General features: G+C 40.1%; 1 protein-coding gene across 7 annotated transcripts in view; it reads right to left on the bottom strand.

Moving 5' to 3' along the window:
• SMAD1 (SMAD family member 1) overlaps positions 1 to 19,606 on the bottom strand; it is a 74,085-nt gene that overhangs the window by 13,217 nt on the left and 41,262 nt on the right. For all 7 annotated transcript variants that reach the window (XM_059373253.1, XM_059373245.1, XM_059373203.1 and 4 more), the window contains 2 exons: positions 3,567 to 3,824; positions 812 to 928 (listed from right to left, as the gene is read on the bottom strand). In XM_059373253.1, the coding sequence (XP_059229236.1) occupies positions 812 to 928; positions 3,567 to 3,824 (375 nt within the window). The remainder of the gene's footprint in view (positions 1 to 811; positions 929 to 3,566; positions 3,825 to 19,606) is intronic.

Genomic DNA, 19,606 nt, shown 5'->3' with positions numbered 1-19,606 from the left:
TGTTTGGGAACAGTTTTCTTCGACAACATGGTCATGCCTTCCTAGGGTGCTCTGGGATCCTCCCCACACTCTCTGAGGCGCGTTCTCTGCTCGGCGAGGCCCACTCCACTCACCAGTGCAGCGCGATGGCATTCTCCCCTCAGTCACTGCCGGTGGCAGGACAGGGCTGGAAACGCACCCCCCCCCCCCCCCCAGAAAGGGAAAGAAATGCTCCATCCTGCTCACAGGTTCTGCTTATGCTCTTCAGGTGAGAACAGGAAAAACATGTGCCTTGGCCCCTTTTCCTAACAAGGTTAGAAACAAAAAAAATACAGCAAGAAAGACACAAATGTTACTAGTTTGTTCCAGCTGCAGCTGTATATGGAGGAGAGCTGGAAAATAATGACATTTAGGAATATCTATCCTTACAACAAAAGAACCTTTGGGAAGCCTTGTTCTATGAACTTCTAATTTTGGAAATCGCCAGTGACAACTCCACTTCGGTAATGTTATGCTCATTGTTTTTACTACTACCCCTCTGTCCCTCACTTAAAAATACTCCTTTATCACCAAAATTATTCAAAATTATTAAGTCTTGTGCTCTCAACAGACACCTGCACAATTATACTTAAGCCTTCATTAGTTAACTTGGTATGTTTGTTCCTCATATGAAAGACTTATCTGTAATCCAAAAAATTCTATCTAGCTTCTCTTACTGGGCTCTTTCTCTAATAGCTATCTTTCTACAGACTAATAAAATTTGTGAGAGAGAGTAACAATGGACAGACAAACTTTAGACATGAAAAAGGGAATAAAGAGCAATGCATTTTACCTCCTCTGTTGATTTCTGAGGGCAGGGAAGGTGCCATCATATTTGTGTCCATTGGCTGAGAGCCATCCTGGGTCATGGGGTCTTCGGGAGGCAGGTAAGCAGGCGGGGGCGTATCAGCTACAAAGCGTAAAGAAAATGATTTCTTTCTCCTTAAATAAACATACACACTTAAAACATATATCTTGTGAAATTCTTGAGATTGAACTGCCCATTTCAACCTCCCCATCGGAAAACAGCTGCTACAGACACTGAACTTTCTGAAAGTGACTAACACTTTGTGATCTGGTACAACCCTAGCAGAGGTCCAGAGGGAGGAAAAGCACTACCTGCCTGTTCCAGGAGCTGTCTGCCTACCCAGCCTCACACTCTCTGGAAACCAGAAGAGTACTTAAATACACTTTCATACAATCCACTTTGAGGGGAGGTCTGCATTTCATAGTTTCACTGGTGGATGGAAAAACTACATAGGATTTCTTAAGTAGAGCTTCAGGGTCTCTTTCATTAAACCCACATTTCATTAAACCCACAGGCTCTCACGAATTTACCAACTTCGTCATTACAGCCAAGTCATTGACTTCAACTGTTCATTTCTCCTGACTTCAGCACTCCGTTAGGAGTACCTTCTTCCTGCCTGCTTTAACAGTTACTAGTTTTAAACCCCGAGTAGCAGAATAATAATCTGTTTATCACAGCTATCTTCTATTTCAGAATTTATATATGTTCTTCTAGAAAGCTCAAGGCCAGCTGACAATAAGAGGCACAGAACATGACTTTTGAAACAAAGAACACTAACAGGGATCTTGTGTTTTCTTAAATAAAATAAGGGGTTATGGGTTGCCCACACATAATCCTTTGTGATCAAGAAGCTAGCTCCTTACTAGCTATTGGGAGCCCATCTAGCACACCTGACAGAGCAGGGAACAACGCTCTCACTTCAGGCACCATGAATAACCTGGAGGAGGCGCCGACATCACTCAGGGCTGCTCACTGTGGAAGACAGGTGGCCAGCAGACTTGAAGAAGGATGCTCTATACAAAGACTTACTGAACATTGATTAGCATGTCAAGGGGGGGAAATGGGCGGGCAGGCCTGTTTATTAAGCCACTTGAAATGTTTTTCAGTAAATGCGAATTTGACAATAGTGCTGGTATGTCCTCAAAAACTGAAAGGGGTCCATGCTTGATGGTGGCCCACACTGCCGCTCCTTTACAGCTTGTCAGGGACTTCCAAGACGGACCTTCCAGATGACTCTCAACCCCGCAACTCCCACCCTCCAGCTGCCAACAAGCAAGGACTCACAGCACAAGGACAGGACTATGGGGACCTTATCTGGATGCCTCTGTCACCCTTTCTCCAGCTTCTTTTAATTCAGCTTCTTCCCTGCACCGACTCTGCTTTCCTGCCAGGCAGGAATGAAGACAGAGCATCCTCTCAGACCACATGCAGTAAATTTCTGTCAATGAGCTGGTGAAAATTTCACCAATGGCGTCAGCACCACTGGGACAGACCACCAGACAGCAATGGGTGATACTCTACTAGTCCCCCGAGTTCCCACTCCTACCCCTGGCAGCTCTCTCTTGTCCACATTTCCTTCACTTGGCCTGTGGTCTTAAGCCCTCACAGTCGGAGACACAGTGTAAACTCGAGCAGTAATCTTCCAGTTTCTCACCTCTGGGCCCACCCTGACTTTGCCAAGAGCTTCTGAGACTATCTCCTCACCACTTACCTATTCATCAAACCCAGCAAGTCTGGGAGACAGTGGGGTGAACAGGAAATCAACCGATGATACTTAGTTTGATTTTTAAACTCCTCTATATCCCTGCTGCCCTGCCTCATCTTGAACAGTTTTGGACTGAGAAACAAAAAACATGCTAAATAAAAGGTTCAGGACCAAAAGAAGTAATATATATAGAACTAAAAGACAGCACCATCAAGCATGGACCACTTTCAATTTTTGAGGACATATTAGCACTATTGTCAAATTCGCATTTACTGAAAAACATTTCAAGTGGCCTAATAAACAAGCCTGCCCGCCCATTTCCCCGCTTGACGTGCTAATCGAAGTTCAGTAAGTCTTTGTATAGAGCATCCTTCTTCAAGTCTACTGGCAAGAAATTTGGCACTAATCATTTTTTGTGAGATGCTTGCTTAATAATCTATAATTTGAAAAATATGTCCTAATTAATCACTTATTTTGATAAACATTACACCATCAGTTCAATCTAACAAAGGATAATTGTTTTTGTCTTTGCTAAGTTAAACAAGCAGATGGTTTCCACTACTGCTGCTGCATTTCCTTTGTTGCTAAAGTATATGTTTCTTGGGATTACATCACCACTTAAATGAATTTAATTAAGTAGGGAGGTGTGATCCCTCAGGAAATAGCTTTTCTAAGGTTGCACTTACAACAGGGTCCCCCCCCACCATGTACAACAAATGTGTGCAACACATTATTTTTCTCTCTCTTTTTTCAGGAGCAAAGACAATTATACAATTATGCCCCACCCAGAAGGATGCAGCTGTTCCAAACCCTTCAAAATCCAAAATAAAACTTATTCAAGCTTCCGTGCCTGACAACTCAAAGAGGACATTTGCTTCCTTGACCATGAGGTCTCCCTCCAGCCACAGCAGCACCCTAAGTCTGAGAGCAGAGCGCCATGGAGCAGAGGGGAAAGCGCTCTCGGAGTGCAGGTGCACCCGGCTTCCCCCCCGACTCTTGCACCTGACCCGAACATCACGGAACATTCCAACCCACCTGGCATCTGGAAAGGGCTTCCTGGGTCTGAGCTGGTGGGCGAGTGCGGGTAGGTGCCACTGCTGCTTCCAGGAGAGTTGGGGTAGCTGCTACTGGGGGAGTGAGGGAACGGATGGCTGTTGGGTTGCTGGAAAGAATCCGGAAAAGTGGCGTTGAGTGGCATGTGAGGCTCATTTTGTCCTAAGTTACGGAACTGAGCTAACAGGCTGTGCTGAGGATTATATTCGCTGTGTCTTGGAACCAGCACTGGAGGAAGAACTGGAAAAAGGGAAAGAAAAGCAAGAGACAAACATGAAAATGATGAAAATCTGTAGTAAGGTCACGATAAGCCCTGCCCGCCTGCCAACTTGAGCAAAGCCATTTTTCACTCAGGAATAAATGCGCTAACAGTCTCTTTAGAATGGCTAAGAGACATGCAGCACAGACAAACTGCCCAATTAAAGTCTGCAAAACACCTTTTATGTTAAAAATGTTAGGGTTCCCCCATTCTTAATGTTTTTGTTCACTAAAAACCAAAGTACAATTAAGAACATATACCATCAATGAGAGTTCCACGGTCACACCTCTGGTTGATAAGCTCTTCCATTGAAAGAGTTAATACTTATTGAATAGTATGAATTATTCACCAGAAATATTGTAAACTGACATATCAACTCATTTTAAAACAAAAGGAGGCACGGTAAATAACACTAAGAGGATAAATACAGGGAGCCGCATAAAATCCAAATGCCAACGAAGGTCGTTAGTTAGACAAGATATGTTTTGTGGGACAGACTTCACGTTGTGTCCAAGTCGTCATACTTCACAAAAACATTTTTTCTCTGAGGATATTAATGCATTTAACCCACTTCTCAGTACTCCTCAGCACTACCTAACAGGCAAAGGAAGAAACAGGTTATACAATCCACACTCTGCTAATTGGATACTCAAAGTATAAAGCCCAAAAATGCACACACCATTAGAGGAGGAAAGAAAACAGCTCAAGCCATTCCTAAAAGCTCTGTATGTCAGGAAGCTAAGGAGTTAATAATTAGCATGGTCTGTAACCTCCAGAAACCTCTAGAGGCAAAGCCACTATAAATAAGATGTCAATGGAAGATAGCAAGCCCTAAATGGGTTAGAGCCTCAACTTCTCACCACAGTCTTCAGATAGCTCCTTCCTGGGAACATAGTAGGGGCTCCTTGAACCCCTACTACAACTTTCATGGCCTTGGCTAGAAAAATCACCCATTTGGAAATCTGCACAGAGGAGAGAGGATTTAAAATCTGATACTGTTGTTGGCAGGCAGAACTCAGAATATATTCTCCCAAAGAAACAATATTTAGTGGCATTAGGAATTAAGTAGATTTCTGAGGGCTTTCCAGAGACTTTATCTATAACTTATACCATTTCTGCAGGAAAATGTGTCCTGTGAACACTTAGATTATCACTTATTCATGAGCTAAAGATTGTTTTTTTCTTTTACGTAAAAATAGGTCTTTGAAGGTCTTAAATGGTCTCTGTAGAAATAAATTCCCCACTAACGGACCCCTTAAAAACAAATCTTTTTAGTATCATAAATGTGTTTCCTTTACTGCACAGTGATGGAATCTACCCAAATTAAGTCATCAAAAGCATAATTCCTCCTTCTACCTTTCAAGAGTCACCTGAAATATAAATTATTTTGCTGAAGAAAAAAATCGTCTTAAAGGCTCTCCCAATGTCAACAGAAATCTATATTTCAAATAAACAAAGGCTCCAAAATAGCACAATACCTTTGAATTACCTATCCAATCAACGATTCTTTTTCTTTTGGCTGCTGCAGCGTGAGTTACCACTCTCCAACTTGCCTTTCATGGTCATTTAGCGGTAGTCTCAAGTCTGATTATTAGTGCCTTTAAAAGGGGGTAAACACTGGGCTCTAAACCCTTCCCCCCAAATGCTGCACCAGACAGCTCCTTGAATCCATTCTCCTTCTTGACCCTTCAAAGGACACCCCCCCCACATAAAACATTCTACTTACTAGAGCCCCTATTTCAGCGACTCATATTGCCTATAATCTTAGAACTGGGAATTTGCTGCTTCTCCTTCCTCACACGTGACGGTGGCAGCAGGAGGCAATGTACACCTCGAGTTCATGTTTGGCACATGTGTTCCTGCAGTAACTCTTCTGTGTGCTGCGCTGGTCTGGCCCAGGGCGCAGCGCCATCCTGAGTGCACAGCGCGGATGACATCAACAGCTTCTGCAGATGACCTGGGGAGTGTGCCACCGACTATAGCAAAGCACCACCCTACAGATAAACTTGAGGAGAAAAATAACTTTTTTCTCACCTCTGATTAGTAAGATAAGATGAATTTTGGCACTGCTGACATAGGAACAAGTACCTTTTATTTTTTTAAGTAGGCTCCACGCCCAACATGGGGCTTGAACTCAGGACCCTGAGATCAAGAGTCCCACACCCTACAGGCTGAGCCAGCCAGGCGCCTCAGTACAAGTATCTTTTAATAAACTTTAAAAAAATGTACTGAGGTGTCACACATCTATAGTAAAATGCACAGGTGTTCATACAAATGGAGTAATATATACTCTTGTATCTGGGGTTCTTCGGTTCAACACTATGTCTTTAGGATTCATCCAATGCTGTGTGTAGCGTCTTATTTTATAGATCATGCTTTGTTTACTCAGTTCCCCCACCTAACTTCCTCAGAGGATGATCAATTTCTTTCTATCCCCTGGTTTATCCTTCCTGTATTTCTTTGTGAAAAAGTCAAACTGATGTGCTTAACTTTTGTGGTTCCTTATTTTGTCTTTACTACTAAACAGGAAAATAGCCTACTCTATATACTCTTTTGCACTTTGCTTTATTCACCTATACCCGACAATTAACCTAGTAGTTTAGAGAGATCTTCCTCATTTGCTTTTACAGGTAATTCAGCACCATAGTTTCTTTGACCAATCTCCCATGTCTGGGCAGTTGACAGTATTTCACCCCTACATGTAACGCTGAAATGAATAACCCTATGCTCATATACTGCTGTTTGTTAAAGGAGTACCTTCCGGGTAAATCCCTGCAAGTGGCCACACTGGGTGAAAATGAAACTATAACTTCATTATCCTCAAGTGCTCCTTCACAGGGGTTGTGCCATTTCACATTGCTACCTGCCACATATGAGACTGACTTTACCCCCACAGCCCGTAGGACAGAATATTTTGTCAAGATTTTTTTTTTTTTTGAAGGAATTTCTTTCTCTCTCTCTTTTAAAAAGATTTTATTTATTTTAGAAAGAGCAGGGGGTAGGGGAGAGGGCAATGGGCAAGGGCAGAGAGAGAGAGAGTCTCCAGCAGACTGGTGCTGAGCACAGAGCCCAATGTGGGCCATGACCCTGAGATCCTGACCTGAGCTGAACCAAGAGTTGGACGCTGAACTGAGTCAGCCAGGTGCCCCAAGATTTTGATTTTTTTTTTGGATGATCTGATAGGTGAGAAATGGTATTTTAGTGTAATTTTAATTTACATTTCTCTCACGGCAAAAGTTGATCACTTTTTCATGTATTTCAGAGGGCATTTTAATATATTCTTTTGCAAATGGTCTGCTTGTGCCTTTTGCCCATTTTTTGCTATTTTCATTTTTCATTAAAAAATATAAATATATATTAGAGACCTTAGCCTGTGCTATTTTATATGCTACAAATATTTTATTACAACCTGTCACTTGTCCTTTGACTTTATGTGAAAAAGTTTTTGATAATCAAATTTATCAACATTTTCTTTTATTGCATATGGATCTTGAGTCACAGAAAGGCTTCTTCTACACCCAGATTGTAAGGAGGAATTCACCCATCATTCTCCTAGTGCATATAAAGTTTCCTATTTTACTTAGATCTCATCCATTTGTAGCTCAGTTTTATTTATACCATGAGGAATAGGTCTAATTTTATATTTTCCCAAATGGTTGGCCAGTTGCTCCAACACCATTTATGAAAAAGCCCATCTCTGCCTCAGTGATATACCACCTTTTTCATAAGGTTCCATACATGTTAGGGTCTATGTTTAGACATTCCATTCCATTCTATTCTAGTCGGTGCCCCACAACCACGGTGTTAAGTATAGAGGCTTTAAAATGTGTTTTAATAGATGGTAGGGCTAGTCCGCCCCTTCACAGTTCTTCTTATTCAACGTCCTGCTTGCATGCTTACTCCTCCAATATCAACCTTAGTTTCACCTTGTCTACCTCCAGAAAAAAAAGAGATTTTGGTCATTGAACTAGGGTCACAATATATTTATAAATTAATGTAAGAATATCTTGATGGTGTTCAGATGTCCTATTCAAAACCTAGGAAGGTTACTTCAGGTCTACTTTTGCACCTTTTAGGAATGTTCTGCAGTTCCTATCCATGTTCTTCTGCTTGGGCTGCCAAAACAGAACACCACAGATTGAGTGGCTTATACACCGGACATTTATTTATTCAACATTCTGGTGGCTGGAAGTCTAAGCTCAAGGTTTCGGCAGGATGATTTCTCCTGAAGCCTCTCTTCTTGACTTACAGATGGCTACTTTCTTCCTTTAAGTCCTCACATAGCTTATTTCCCTGGAGCCTCTCAGGGTGTCATAAAAGGACACCAGTCAGATTGGATTAGGGTCCATCCCAATGGCCTCACTTTAACTTTTTTTTTTAATTTAAATTCAATTAGTCAACTTACACTACATCATTAGTTTCATAGAGATCACTTTAACTTTTTAAAGGCTCTGTTTCCAAATATTTGTATTCTGAGGGGTATGATTAGGGCTTAGTCATGGAGGGGGATGAATAATTCAATCTAGAACACTGCATTAGGTTTCATCAATTCCTTCTCACATTTACATTTACTCCTAAGTATTTTATCTTTTCTGTTGCTACATTAAATGTAGTTTTCTCTTCCATTATATCTTCTGAATGGTTAAGTATTTTTATACATGAAGATTATTAATATTTCCTTGCTTTTAAATACTGCTACCTGGCTGAATTCTTTAGTTGTCTGTTAGTTTATCATTGATTTCTTACAGAATTCTCCAGATAAATGATCATGTCACTGACAATGGATTTAGTTTTCCTTTCCTTTCCAATTGTTTCCTCTTATCTAGGTGCACTGGCTAATAGGGCCAATAAAAGTACTGGAGACAGTGAACTTCCTTGACTTATTCTTGACCTTGGTGGGAATGCCTCTAGTATTTCCCCTTAAGATGCTGACTTTAGGCCTTTGGTATATATATATTACATTAAGAAAATATCCATTCATTCCTATAGTTCAGTGTTGTTATTAGGAACAGGTGTCAAATTTTTTTTTAAAAAAATAAAAGATTAATTTATTTAGAGACAGCAAATGTGAGTGGGGAGAGGGAGAATCTCCAGCAAGACTCTCACTGAGCTGGGAGCCTGACTCCAGGCTTGATCTCATGACCTAAGTCAAAACCAAGAGTCAGATGCTTAACTGCCTGAGCCACCCAGGTGTTATATTTTTGTCAGAGAATCTTTCAGCATTTCTGAAGATACTTATTATTTTTCTTCTTAAATCTAATTAATTTGATTAATTATTCTTGCATTCCCAGCATAAAACCTGCTTGGGTGGTGATGTAGAGTCTAGCAACTGATATTTAGGAATTTTAGACCAATATTCATACATGATACTGTTCCAATTTTCTTTGTGTGTGTGATCGTTATCAGGTTTTGATATCAATGTTGTACTTGCTTCATAAATATTTCTGTGCTCAGGAACAGTTCATGTTGCTAACTAGTCTCTAAATGTTAGGTTGACTTTCCTTGTTAAATTATCTGGGCTTGGTACTTTCTTATGGAGTAGTTCCTTAATAATTTTCTTTATTCATTCCACAGAAATAAATTTAAACTTTCTATGATTATTGAGGCTCATTCTGGTTATTTATACTTTTTCCGGAAAATTATCCATTCTACCTAGGTTTTCAAATTTACTTGCATAAAGGTGTGCAAAGTCATCTTATAGTTAATTTTGTACCCTCTTTATCAATAACTGTTTCCCCTCTTATATCTTTGTGCTTTCTCCTCACCTGATCCTCTCTTCTTAATTACCTGATCCTTGGTCTTTTTTTGAAACCAGAATTTGGATTTGTTAATTTGATCTTTTTTTTTTAATTCTCTTATTATTTCATCTTCATTCTCCTTCATCTTTTTTTTTTTTAAAGATTTTATTTATTTATTTGACACATAGAGAGAGTGATTACAAGTAAGCAGAGAGGCAGGTAGAGAGAGAGGAGGAAGCAGGCTCTCCGCTGAGCAGAGAGCCCAATGCAGGGCTCAATCAGGACCCTGAGATCATTATCTGAGCCGAAGGCAGAGGCTTAACCCACTGAGCCACTCAGGCACCCTCTTTTTCATCTTTATTCTCTCTTCCCTCATCCTTTCTTTGACTTACTTTGTTCTTTTCCTAGCTTTTTTGACTGAAGCTTTAAAAATAATCTATTTTTATTATTTCATTTTTCTGATAAAGGTATTCAAGGCTATGAATTTTCCTCTGATCAATGGTTTAAGTGTATCCCATAGACTCTGATATGCAGGTTTTTTGGTGATCATTATTTTCCAAATACCATGTAATTTTTGTTTATATATGTCCATTCACCTATGGGTCACTTGCCTTAAATTTCTAGGTTTATAGTATTATGATAAGAATGCTGATTGCATTATTCCCAATTTGTGGAAATTGCTATTTTCTTTGCAACACATTTTTGTGAGTGTTCTTTGCACTTTGAAAGAACATATATTTTCTGTTATCAATGTGCGGTGTTAATAGGGAACTGTAAGAGCTACCTTATTAATAATATTACTTAGGTCTCCTGTATCAGGGGTCAGCAACCTTTTACTGGAAAGGATCAGAGAGTAAGTATTTGTGGTTTGGTGGGCTATATGGCCTCTGTCACAACTATTCAACTCCCCTGTCTTAGCAAGAAAGGCATAGATAATATGTAAAAAATTGGATGTGTTGAGTTAGGAAACTTCACTTATAGAACAGGTAACAGAAGGGATTTGCCTGTGGGCATAATCTGCAAACCTCTTTTGACAGCTTTTATTTGAGAGCAAGAGAAGCACAAGCAGGGGGTGGGGCAGAGAGCAGACTTGCCACTGAGCATAGAGCTGAGCAGGGAGCCTGATATGGATTCAATCCCAGGATCCTGACATCATGACCTGAGCCAAAAGCAGATGCTTAACCAACTGAGCCACCCAGGTGCCATTACTTATCTTTGCTGTCATACCCTATAGTTTCTGCTTTATACAGATTGCTGTGATATTTAGTACATCTATGTTCACTATAAAGTGTCCTTTGTGTCAATACTTTTGGTCTGAATTCTATTTTGTCTGATATCAGACCCACAACCCCTACTTCTTATTTTTTAATTATTATTTTTAAAATTATTTTTATTAACATATGATGTATTACTTGACCCAGGGGTTCAGGCCTGTGATACTTCTTGTTTCTATTTGCCAGACAGACCTTTGCTAATTCCTTTACTTTTAACCTTTTTAAGTCACTTTGCTTTTTTATTTTTTTCTTGAAGGGATGGGTCTCTTGACTATAGCACTGAGTTTTGCTTTATGAACTTGAAAATCTCTTTAATTGTTGAGTTAAGCCCATTTAATTTATGGATATGAATGATGGGTTTGGTCTCAACTCCTGTCATGTTATTGTATAATTATTGTCACATATTTATCATATTTCTCTATGGGATGTAATTCTTTATTTTCTATATTTTAAAGGAAATTCTGAAGATAGCTTTGTATTTCTGTTGCATGATTATTTTGTATTTGTACTTTTAGCATCTTCTTTGTTCATTCCTTAACTGTATTTCCCAGTTGCTAAGTTTTAAATGGTAGCATCTGACTCTGATCTATTATCTAAACAACCAATTATCTTACTCTACTTTCCTCTTTTTCTGTTCTTCTATTCCATTTTTAAATGTGCATTCTTTCTACTCTTGTCAGAACATCTAGGGTTTACATTTTATTTTCCACCCATATTAGCATTCTTACTTTTGCCTTATCTCTACAACTTCACCACCAAATTTTCCTCAGTCACCTCTTAAATGAATAAAGAATAAAGGTACCCCACCATATTTCTCAAGAAGAGCTCAGTGTAACAGTATTCACACATATATTTAAAACGTTCTGTAGTCTTGATACTGAAAGATAGCTTGCCTTGCCTTTGATTTCCTTAAGCTTCCTGAAACGCTTTTTCACTGTTGCCAATTTCTGTATGATGCTTTCAAAAAGTCTGATTTCAGCATGTTCTTGCCTGTACAAACTATATGTGTTCTTCTTGCCTGGAGGCCTTCAGGATCTCTGACTTCTGTCTTGCAAATCTAATATAGCTTTACTAGGTTTGTCTCAAAGTTTATCCCTATAGGTGAATCTTCCCACGTAGTTGGTGGGTCCTTGCAATATGTAGATTTAGGCTTTCTCTAACTTCTGTTCCACGATCTCTAAGAACTTAGGAGCTCCAACTATACATATGTTAGATCTTCTTTGTTGTCCATTCCAACTGCTTTCTCTCAGACCCCTTTTTCCCTCTTTCCAAGTCTCCCACTCATTTTTAGTTGTTTTTTTCTTTGCCTTCCTCAGTAAATCTTCTGATATTTTATTAAGAATCTATTCTCCCGTTGGCACACTGTAATTTACTCTTTATTTATGAAGTGGCTTCGTCTTAACATTTATTTTCTGAGTTCTATCACTCTCACTGATTTTCTTCCAATTTCTGTCCATTTATGTACTTAATTTCTGAATTTCTGACTTTTCCCCCAAATGTTTGTTTGAGGATATTTATTTTGAAGTGTTGTCTTACACTGACACATTCAAGCCATAGACTCAAAGAAAATACTTGCAAATCACATAGATGATAAAGGATTGTATCCTGAATAAAGAACCTCAAAACTCATTAATAAAAAACAAGCAAAACAATTAAAAATTAGGCAAAATATATGAGCAGACTCTATGCTAAAGAAGATGGACCTTAAAATCATTGTATTCAGTGAAATAGGTCAGACACAAATGAACAAAGATTTTAATTCTATTTATATGAAGGACTTAGAATAGACAAATTCATAGCTATAAAAGTCGAACAGAGGTTAGTTATCAGGGGCTGGAAGAAAGAAGAAAAAAGTAGTTATTGTTTAATGAGTACAGAATTTTTGTTGGGTGATGAGAAAGTTTCAAAATGTTGAAAATAGAACTGCCCTATGACCCAGCAATTGCACTACTGGGTATTTACCCTAAAGATACAAACGTGGTGATCCAAAGGGGCACGTGCACCCGAATGTTTATAGCAGCAATGTCCACAATAGCCAAACCGTGGAAAGAACCTAGATGTCCATCAACAGATGAATGGATAAAGAAGATGTGGTATATATACACAATGGAATACTATGCAGCCATCAAAAGAAATGAAATCTTGCCATTTGTGACAACATGGATGGAACTAGAGTGTATTATGCTTAGCAAAATAAGTCAAGCGGAGAAAGACAACTATCATATGATCTCCCTGATATGAGGAAGTGGTGATGCAACATGGGGGCTTAAGTGGGTAGGAGAAGAATCAATGAAACAAGATGGGATTGGGAGGGAGACAAACCATAAGTGACTCTTAATCTCACAAAACAAACTGAGGGTTGCTGGGGGGAGGGGGGTTGGGAGAAGGGGGGTGGGGTTATGGACATTGGGGAGGGTATGTGCTTTGGTGAGTGCTGTGAAGTGTGTAAACCTGGCGATTCACAGACCTGTACCCCTGGGGATAAAAATATGTTTATAAAAAATAAAAAATTAAAAGATAATAGTGATAATGACAGTGATAATAGTTAAACAACACTGAATTTATTTAATGCCATGGAATTGTACATTTACGAATGGTCAAAGTAATAAGTACTACGTTACATATATTTTACCACAATAAATTTTTAATTATTAGGATTGACCATACCAAGTGTTGGCAATAGAGATTCTCATATATTGCTGGCTGTAATGTAGAGTGGCACAACCACTCTGGGTAACATTTTGGCAGTTTCTCATAAAATTAAACGTATCTACCACATGTCCCAGCCATTTTCCTTCGAAGAAATGCAAATCCTCCCATGCAAAATGAAAACATATCCATATAGATGTGTGTGTCTTATCTGTGATAGCCAAAAACTGGAAACAAATATCCACTGAAAACCAAACGAGTAAATTATGGTATATCACTACAGTAAACTACTACTCAGCAATAAAAAGTTATGAAATAGTGATTCATACAACAACATGGATGAATCTCAAAATATGCTGAGAGAAGTCAGACAGAAAAAGAGTATAGGGACACCTGGGTGGCTCAGTGGGTTGAGCATCTGTCTTTGGCTCATGTTATGATCCCAGGGTCCTGGGATTGAGCCCCATATCAGGTTCGGGGAGCCTGCTTCTCCCTCTCCCTCTGTCCTTCCCCTGGTTCATGCTTGCTCTTGCTCTCTCTCAAATAAATAAAATCCTTAAAAAAGAAAAAGAGTGTATATTGTTAATTCCATGCATATAAAATCTAGAATATGCAAACCAATGTATGGTGACAGAACTCAGAGCAGTAGTTGCCTGGGGATGATAGTAAGGGCTGGAGAGAGAGAGTCTTTTATCAATTTTTAAACATGCCTAAAATGTTTTATTATCGATTCCTTTTTTGAATCCCATCTTCAAAGTTTTGGAGCCATTACTCTGAGCTCAATAGTATATTAATACCCAACTAAAACAGCTTTATCCTACTATATCTACTTCTGGCACTATATAATGCGTAGCTCCCCATGCAGAATCCCCAACCATGAAAGGAATTCCAGTTGGTTATCAGACATACCAGCTCCTAGGGTGAAAACCAACTGAAGATATCAGAAGTAAAGAGTTGCAAGAAAGCTCCATGTTAAAGCAGCAATAACATTTAAGATATGCAATGTCTCGAATGGGCCATTAAAAGTTAGTAAGCAGAACTCCAAGGTAAATATTCTATGCACCTTTTTTTTTTCAAGCAGGCTCCATGCTCAGTGTGGAGCCCAAGACGGGCCTTGAACTCACAACCCTGAGATCAGGACCTGAGTTGAGATCAAGAGTCAGATGCTTAACTGACAGCCACCTAGGTGCCCTTCCACTTGAAAGAGGACTTTTCTAACAAAATAAAAAATAAAATGGCTGCCACCAGTGTTCTCACATTAGCCTCAGAATCTGAAAGATGTTTCTGTGTGTTTTTCAACATTTTTCACCATAGTAAACACCAGTGACAGAAAGTGAACTCATGTGGGATCCCAGCAGCTCCACTGGAATTGTGAAATTACACTGAAATTTTTCTTCACCTAACCAAATTCATACATATTTTATGCCCTACACCTTATTACTTATCAAACACAAAGGTGATATTTTAAATAACTTGTAATCAAGTAAAATTGATACTCCAAGGAGACATGCCAAGTTACCTACGGCTCTGAGTACCCGGAATGGCACTATGCTGGGGTGGGTGGTGGTACCCCAAAGTCTGAATGCATGGATTTCCTACTGACTCAGTGTCACAGTTCTTAACCAGTTATTAGTATCTCAGAAAACTACAGCATAAAAGTGACCAGGGACGGTAAGAAGGGAGACAAATAAATACAGAACAGACTCTAAGAGCATTTACGTAGAAAGAGACACTCATCAAGTCAATTTTAGGTGATCATCAATATTCCACAAAATTTATAGTAACACACCACAGTCACCGCAGATGTTTGCTCTAAGCCCAGACCCACGCTGAGCATGTTGTATCACTTTGGAAAGAAGAGCGCTTACAGGGTGACTGACCTAAGGTCACAGAAGAAGTGTCAAGAATTAGGAAGGCATGGAGCACTCTCAACCACGATGCTCTACTGCTTCAGCGACTCTAAGTTTCTAAGAATGTTAAATTATATCCTCGACAGTTTAAGGGATGGATACGTAGAATAAATTTCAGAAGTTTTCTGGACAAAAATAAAGTTATGGCCAGCCAATTTAAAGGAAAAAACTCTAGTTCAATTTAGCAAGTTCAGTTATGCGATCCTTCTAACTCCCTGATGATACATAATACATGATTATCAAATCTGATTTGCGTTGTTTGAAGACTTAGAAGTATGGTATCTGTATGTTCTGGCTTGCCTGGGACAGTCCCAATTTGTAGGTGCCGTCCGGTGGGATTATTAGTAGGTGACCCATGCTACTCTCAAAAGTGTCCTGGTGTGGACAACAAATTATATGGCATCCAAACTAGAAACAGTAACTATTTAAATTCAGAAGAGGAAAGATCTGGGTCTGGGATCTGGAACAGCTGCTAGCCCCAGAGAGAAGTGTTAGTGTGGCAGACAGACATGGGGCTTAGTGAGGCAGGGCTGTGCTCTACAAGCACAGCTGCTCTAAGATGACCGGCCCAGGCCCCTCTGGCCCGTGTGGGCCCTAAAGGTGCCGCTCCCTCCCAGATATCTCTTCATCTCGCCACCCCCAGACCTTGTTTCCTTCATTCAATAATATTTCAGTTAAGGAATGATTAAGAGAGCTGTTTTGTACTGGGGGAAAAGGAAAAAATGAACATCCAGATGAATAATCCAAGTTTAAATGCATCTTCTACGTACAATTCTTATTTCCTAGGCAAGAGTTGGATGAACTAGCTGAAAAAAACAGGATTTGCAAACTCTAGGCCTGACTCAGGTCAGGAACAGGAAGGCAGAGAGAATGAGAAACATCTTTCTTCTAATATTTCTTTCCATGTTTCAGGCTACTTCTATTTTATGGAGAACAGATAATGGAAGCACAGACTCTTCTGGGGAACCAAGTTTTCTTTGGTGCACTGAAAAGCTTACTCCTACTTGGCAATTTCAAACAATGACTCAAGTTTGTGGCTTCTCTTTCCAGGGCTGCTCCTGGTTAATTTGAATTGCAAGAATCTCTTTGGAAAGAGAAGCCCAATGGTAAAACACATTTCTTTATACACACAAACTTCTTTTTTATGTCAATCATTTAAAAATCAGACTGTGTTGGGTCATTCCTATATTCTAAGAGTCCCAACCCTGGTAAGAACCCTGACTGGCTTCACACCACCTCCTGAGGTGTATTTGGGGGAAGGGGGGAGGACTCCTAGGCAATTTCACAATGCCTCCTTCCACCCACATAAAAATCGCTAATTGCTGTATGTCTTTGAAAGGAGGACGCTCTCTTCCCTTTTCTTCCCAACGAAGCAAGAGAGGAGAAAAGTCAGATGGCTGCCTCCTCCCAGAGATGGACCTCTGCTTTTCTAAGTTTTTAGACGTCTCTTTCAGTTAAAAAAAATAAATAAATAAAATCCCTTTCTCAGTCTACAGGAAAACCAAACTAAGAAAGTTTCAGGAAGTGAGTTTCAGGAGACATTTGTAATTCTGCTATTGGACTCTGTTTTCCTGTGTTGCCAGGCACAAGGAAAAGGCATGAAGAAGAAACGGCTAAAATTGGACAGAGGAGCTGAGCTCTGGAAAGCATTCATGCACACCCCCTAGGTTTGTGAGCTTTTTCAAGATTTTGAAGCCCTGCTTGAAATTCTATCCCCAAGTCAGTGGTAGCCTAGTAATGAGACGAAGGCTGACAAATCTCTACCTAAACTGTGACCCATCAGATGCTGGTGAACAAGTTTTGTTTTGTTTTTTAAACACGCATGAGAGTTTTGGTAACAAAGAGGCCAGACCCTTGCCTACATTTGCCCACATGCACATGATGACCAACAAGCTAGATGCTACTCAGTGGTACATAAAGGCTTTTGAGTTCTGATGACTTGGAAAAGGCATTTAAGCAATAGAACATCTGAGTTCAGCCCTGGCCAGGATAATAACTACTTTTCTGACTTTGGGCAAATCATTTAATTTTTCAGAGTCTCAACTTCTTCACTCAAAAAAGCAAGGAACTTGAATTCTAAAGGACCTTCTTGCCCTACATTCCACAGGTCTTCTGACTGATGATAGAGCTGCTCTATGTGTATCTGGGGCTTCCCGTGTATAAAATTCAGCACCAGACCCCATCTCAGTTGGGTCTCAGGATGCCTCGGGGAGGTCACCTAAAGAGCAGGAAGGTGACCCAGGGCTAACCGAAGAATGGCCTAAGAAGCAGGCCAGTGCTGCCCTTCCCCCACGAAAACAAGGGACGGTGATGCTGCCGGAGCAGCTGTCCCCTGTACAGTATCTGTACTAGACAGATGCCCCTAGATACGGTGTGTGCTCAGTGGCTCGGTGACCTTCTAAACAGAAACATTTCAAGTGAGTAGTGGCGAGGGGAAGACCATTGAAAAGTTCACAGTTCATTTACTAAATGAAATTCCTCACTTCAGAAGGTGTCAGGGAAACTTCATACTGAAGATTCTCAGAACCTTTAATCAAGGTTAAATTTTAGTAAAACATATAGCCCCAAATCCCTGAGTGCTGGCATTTTCTCTCTCTGTTTGCTTAGTGGTGGTGAGGCAACAATAAGACAATAAGGTGAAATAGTATGAATGTTCACTAAGCAGTACATACACGCCCATCAAATACCGACTATAGGCAAGGCCTTGTGCAGGGCACGGCCAGTGCGGAAGTCAGCGGGACAGCCACTATCCCTGCCTACACGGAGTTCATGAGACCACTGAATCTTCCCAACTGACAAGGAAGCGGGCTCGGCCTGGGTCAGTAACACACCCAAGGTCACCACAGCTGCTGTGGTGAGAGCCAGGCTTTGAATCAAGGCCTGCTCATCACCACCACACCGCACTGCTCAGCCTGTAAAACTAGAAGGAGATTCTGGAAGTCATCATTAAAATTCTCTTTCCGGTACTCTGTTTAGTTTTTTGGGAGAACATCTTTTTAAAAGTTAAGACAGTTCTGCCTAAAGTGAGTAACTTCACAGTACCTATTTTCTAGGAACGTATCAATTAGTCTTCAGTACAAATACCTTAATACAAAACAAATAGGTGAACACAGTTTGACTACAGGCAGAGAAATGAATTATCATCAGTAACAGTATCTTCAAGCTTAAAAAGAAAAAGAATGTTAAATTTACTTAAAAGTAGCCTATATCTAACTCAACTTTGAGAACTCAACTTCGTAGATAATTCCAAGCCAGGGCTCTTTTTGGTATACTACAGCTGATTTCCTTGAAAGACATCTTATCTGTGAGATTATGCACCCATGGTACATCTTCTGTGACTTCATGACGCAGCTCAGATTCCCATGCCAACCTATCTTTGGGGGTAAATGTCCTCCCGCCCTCTCTCCGCCCAGCCATTCCAGGCTTCTTGCAGTTTTTCTGCTAGTTTCATACTTCTGTACCTTTGCTCACCTGACCCTATTTCCAAGTCTCAGTTCTAAATGTTATCTGCTTTATTCTGCCTTTCTTGTTTTTTAATACTCACCCCCAGTAAAAATGAATTCCTCTTTGTGCCCCACTGTTGTTTAAAGAGACCTCCACCATAGCATCTGTTACATTTTATTGCTAATTTGACTTTACCTCACCCAAACCCTAAGCCCCTAGAGGACAGATGTGAGGTTGTTTTTTTTTTTTCCTGCTGTATCATTCAGTGTATAGCATATAATAGATTTTTATTTTTTCAATTAATGTATGTGAATTATATTACTATTCCTTAACTATTTATTATAAGGCAATTAATATAGACCAATCTTTCTCAAAGTCCTCAGACTATCTGCATTTGGATTAGCAAGATACTTGTTTAAAAACGCAGACTAGGGCGCCTGGGTGGCTCAGTGGGTTGAGCCTCTGCATTCGGCTCTGGTCATGATCTCAGAGTCCTGGGATCGAGCCCCGCAGGGAGCCTGCTTCCCCATCTTTCTCTGCCTGCCTCTCTGCCTACTTGTGATCTCTCAAGTAGATTAATTAAAAATCTTATAAACATTAAAAAGGCAGATTATTGTGCCTCATCCCAGAGACATTAAGTCAGACTGCCTGGGAGCTGGGATGCAGGGCAATGAGGAGTGGCTGTGGGCATTTTCTCACCCTATGTCTCTAGTGGCTGTGAAACCTGGAACTTCAATTTGATCACCTT

This window comes from Mustela nigripes, chromosome 1 (assembly GCF_022355385.1).
Source record: "Mustela nigripes isolate SB6536 chromosome 1, MUSNIG.SB6536, whole genome shotgun sequence".
NCBI classification, from domain to species: Eukaryota; Metazoa; Chordata; class Mammalia; order Carnivora; family Mustelidae; genus Mustela; species Mustela nigripes.
This window is presented reverse-complemented; position numbering and strand designations above follow the sequence as displayed.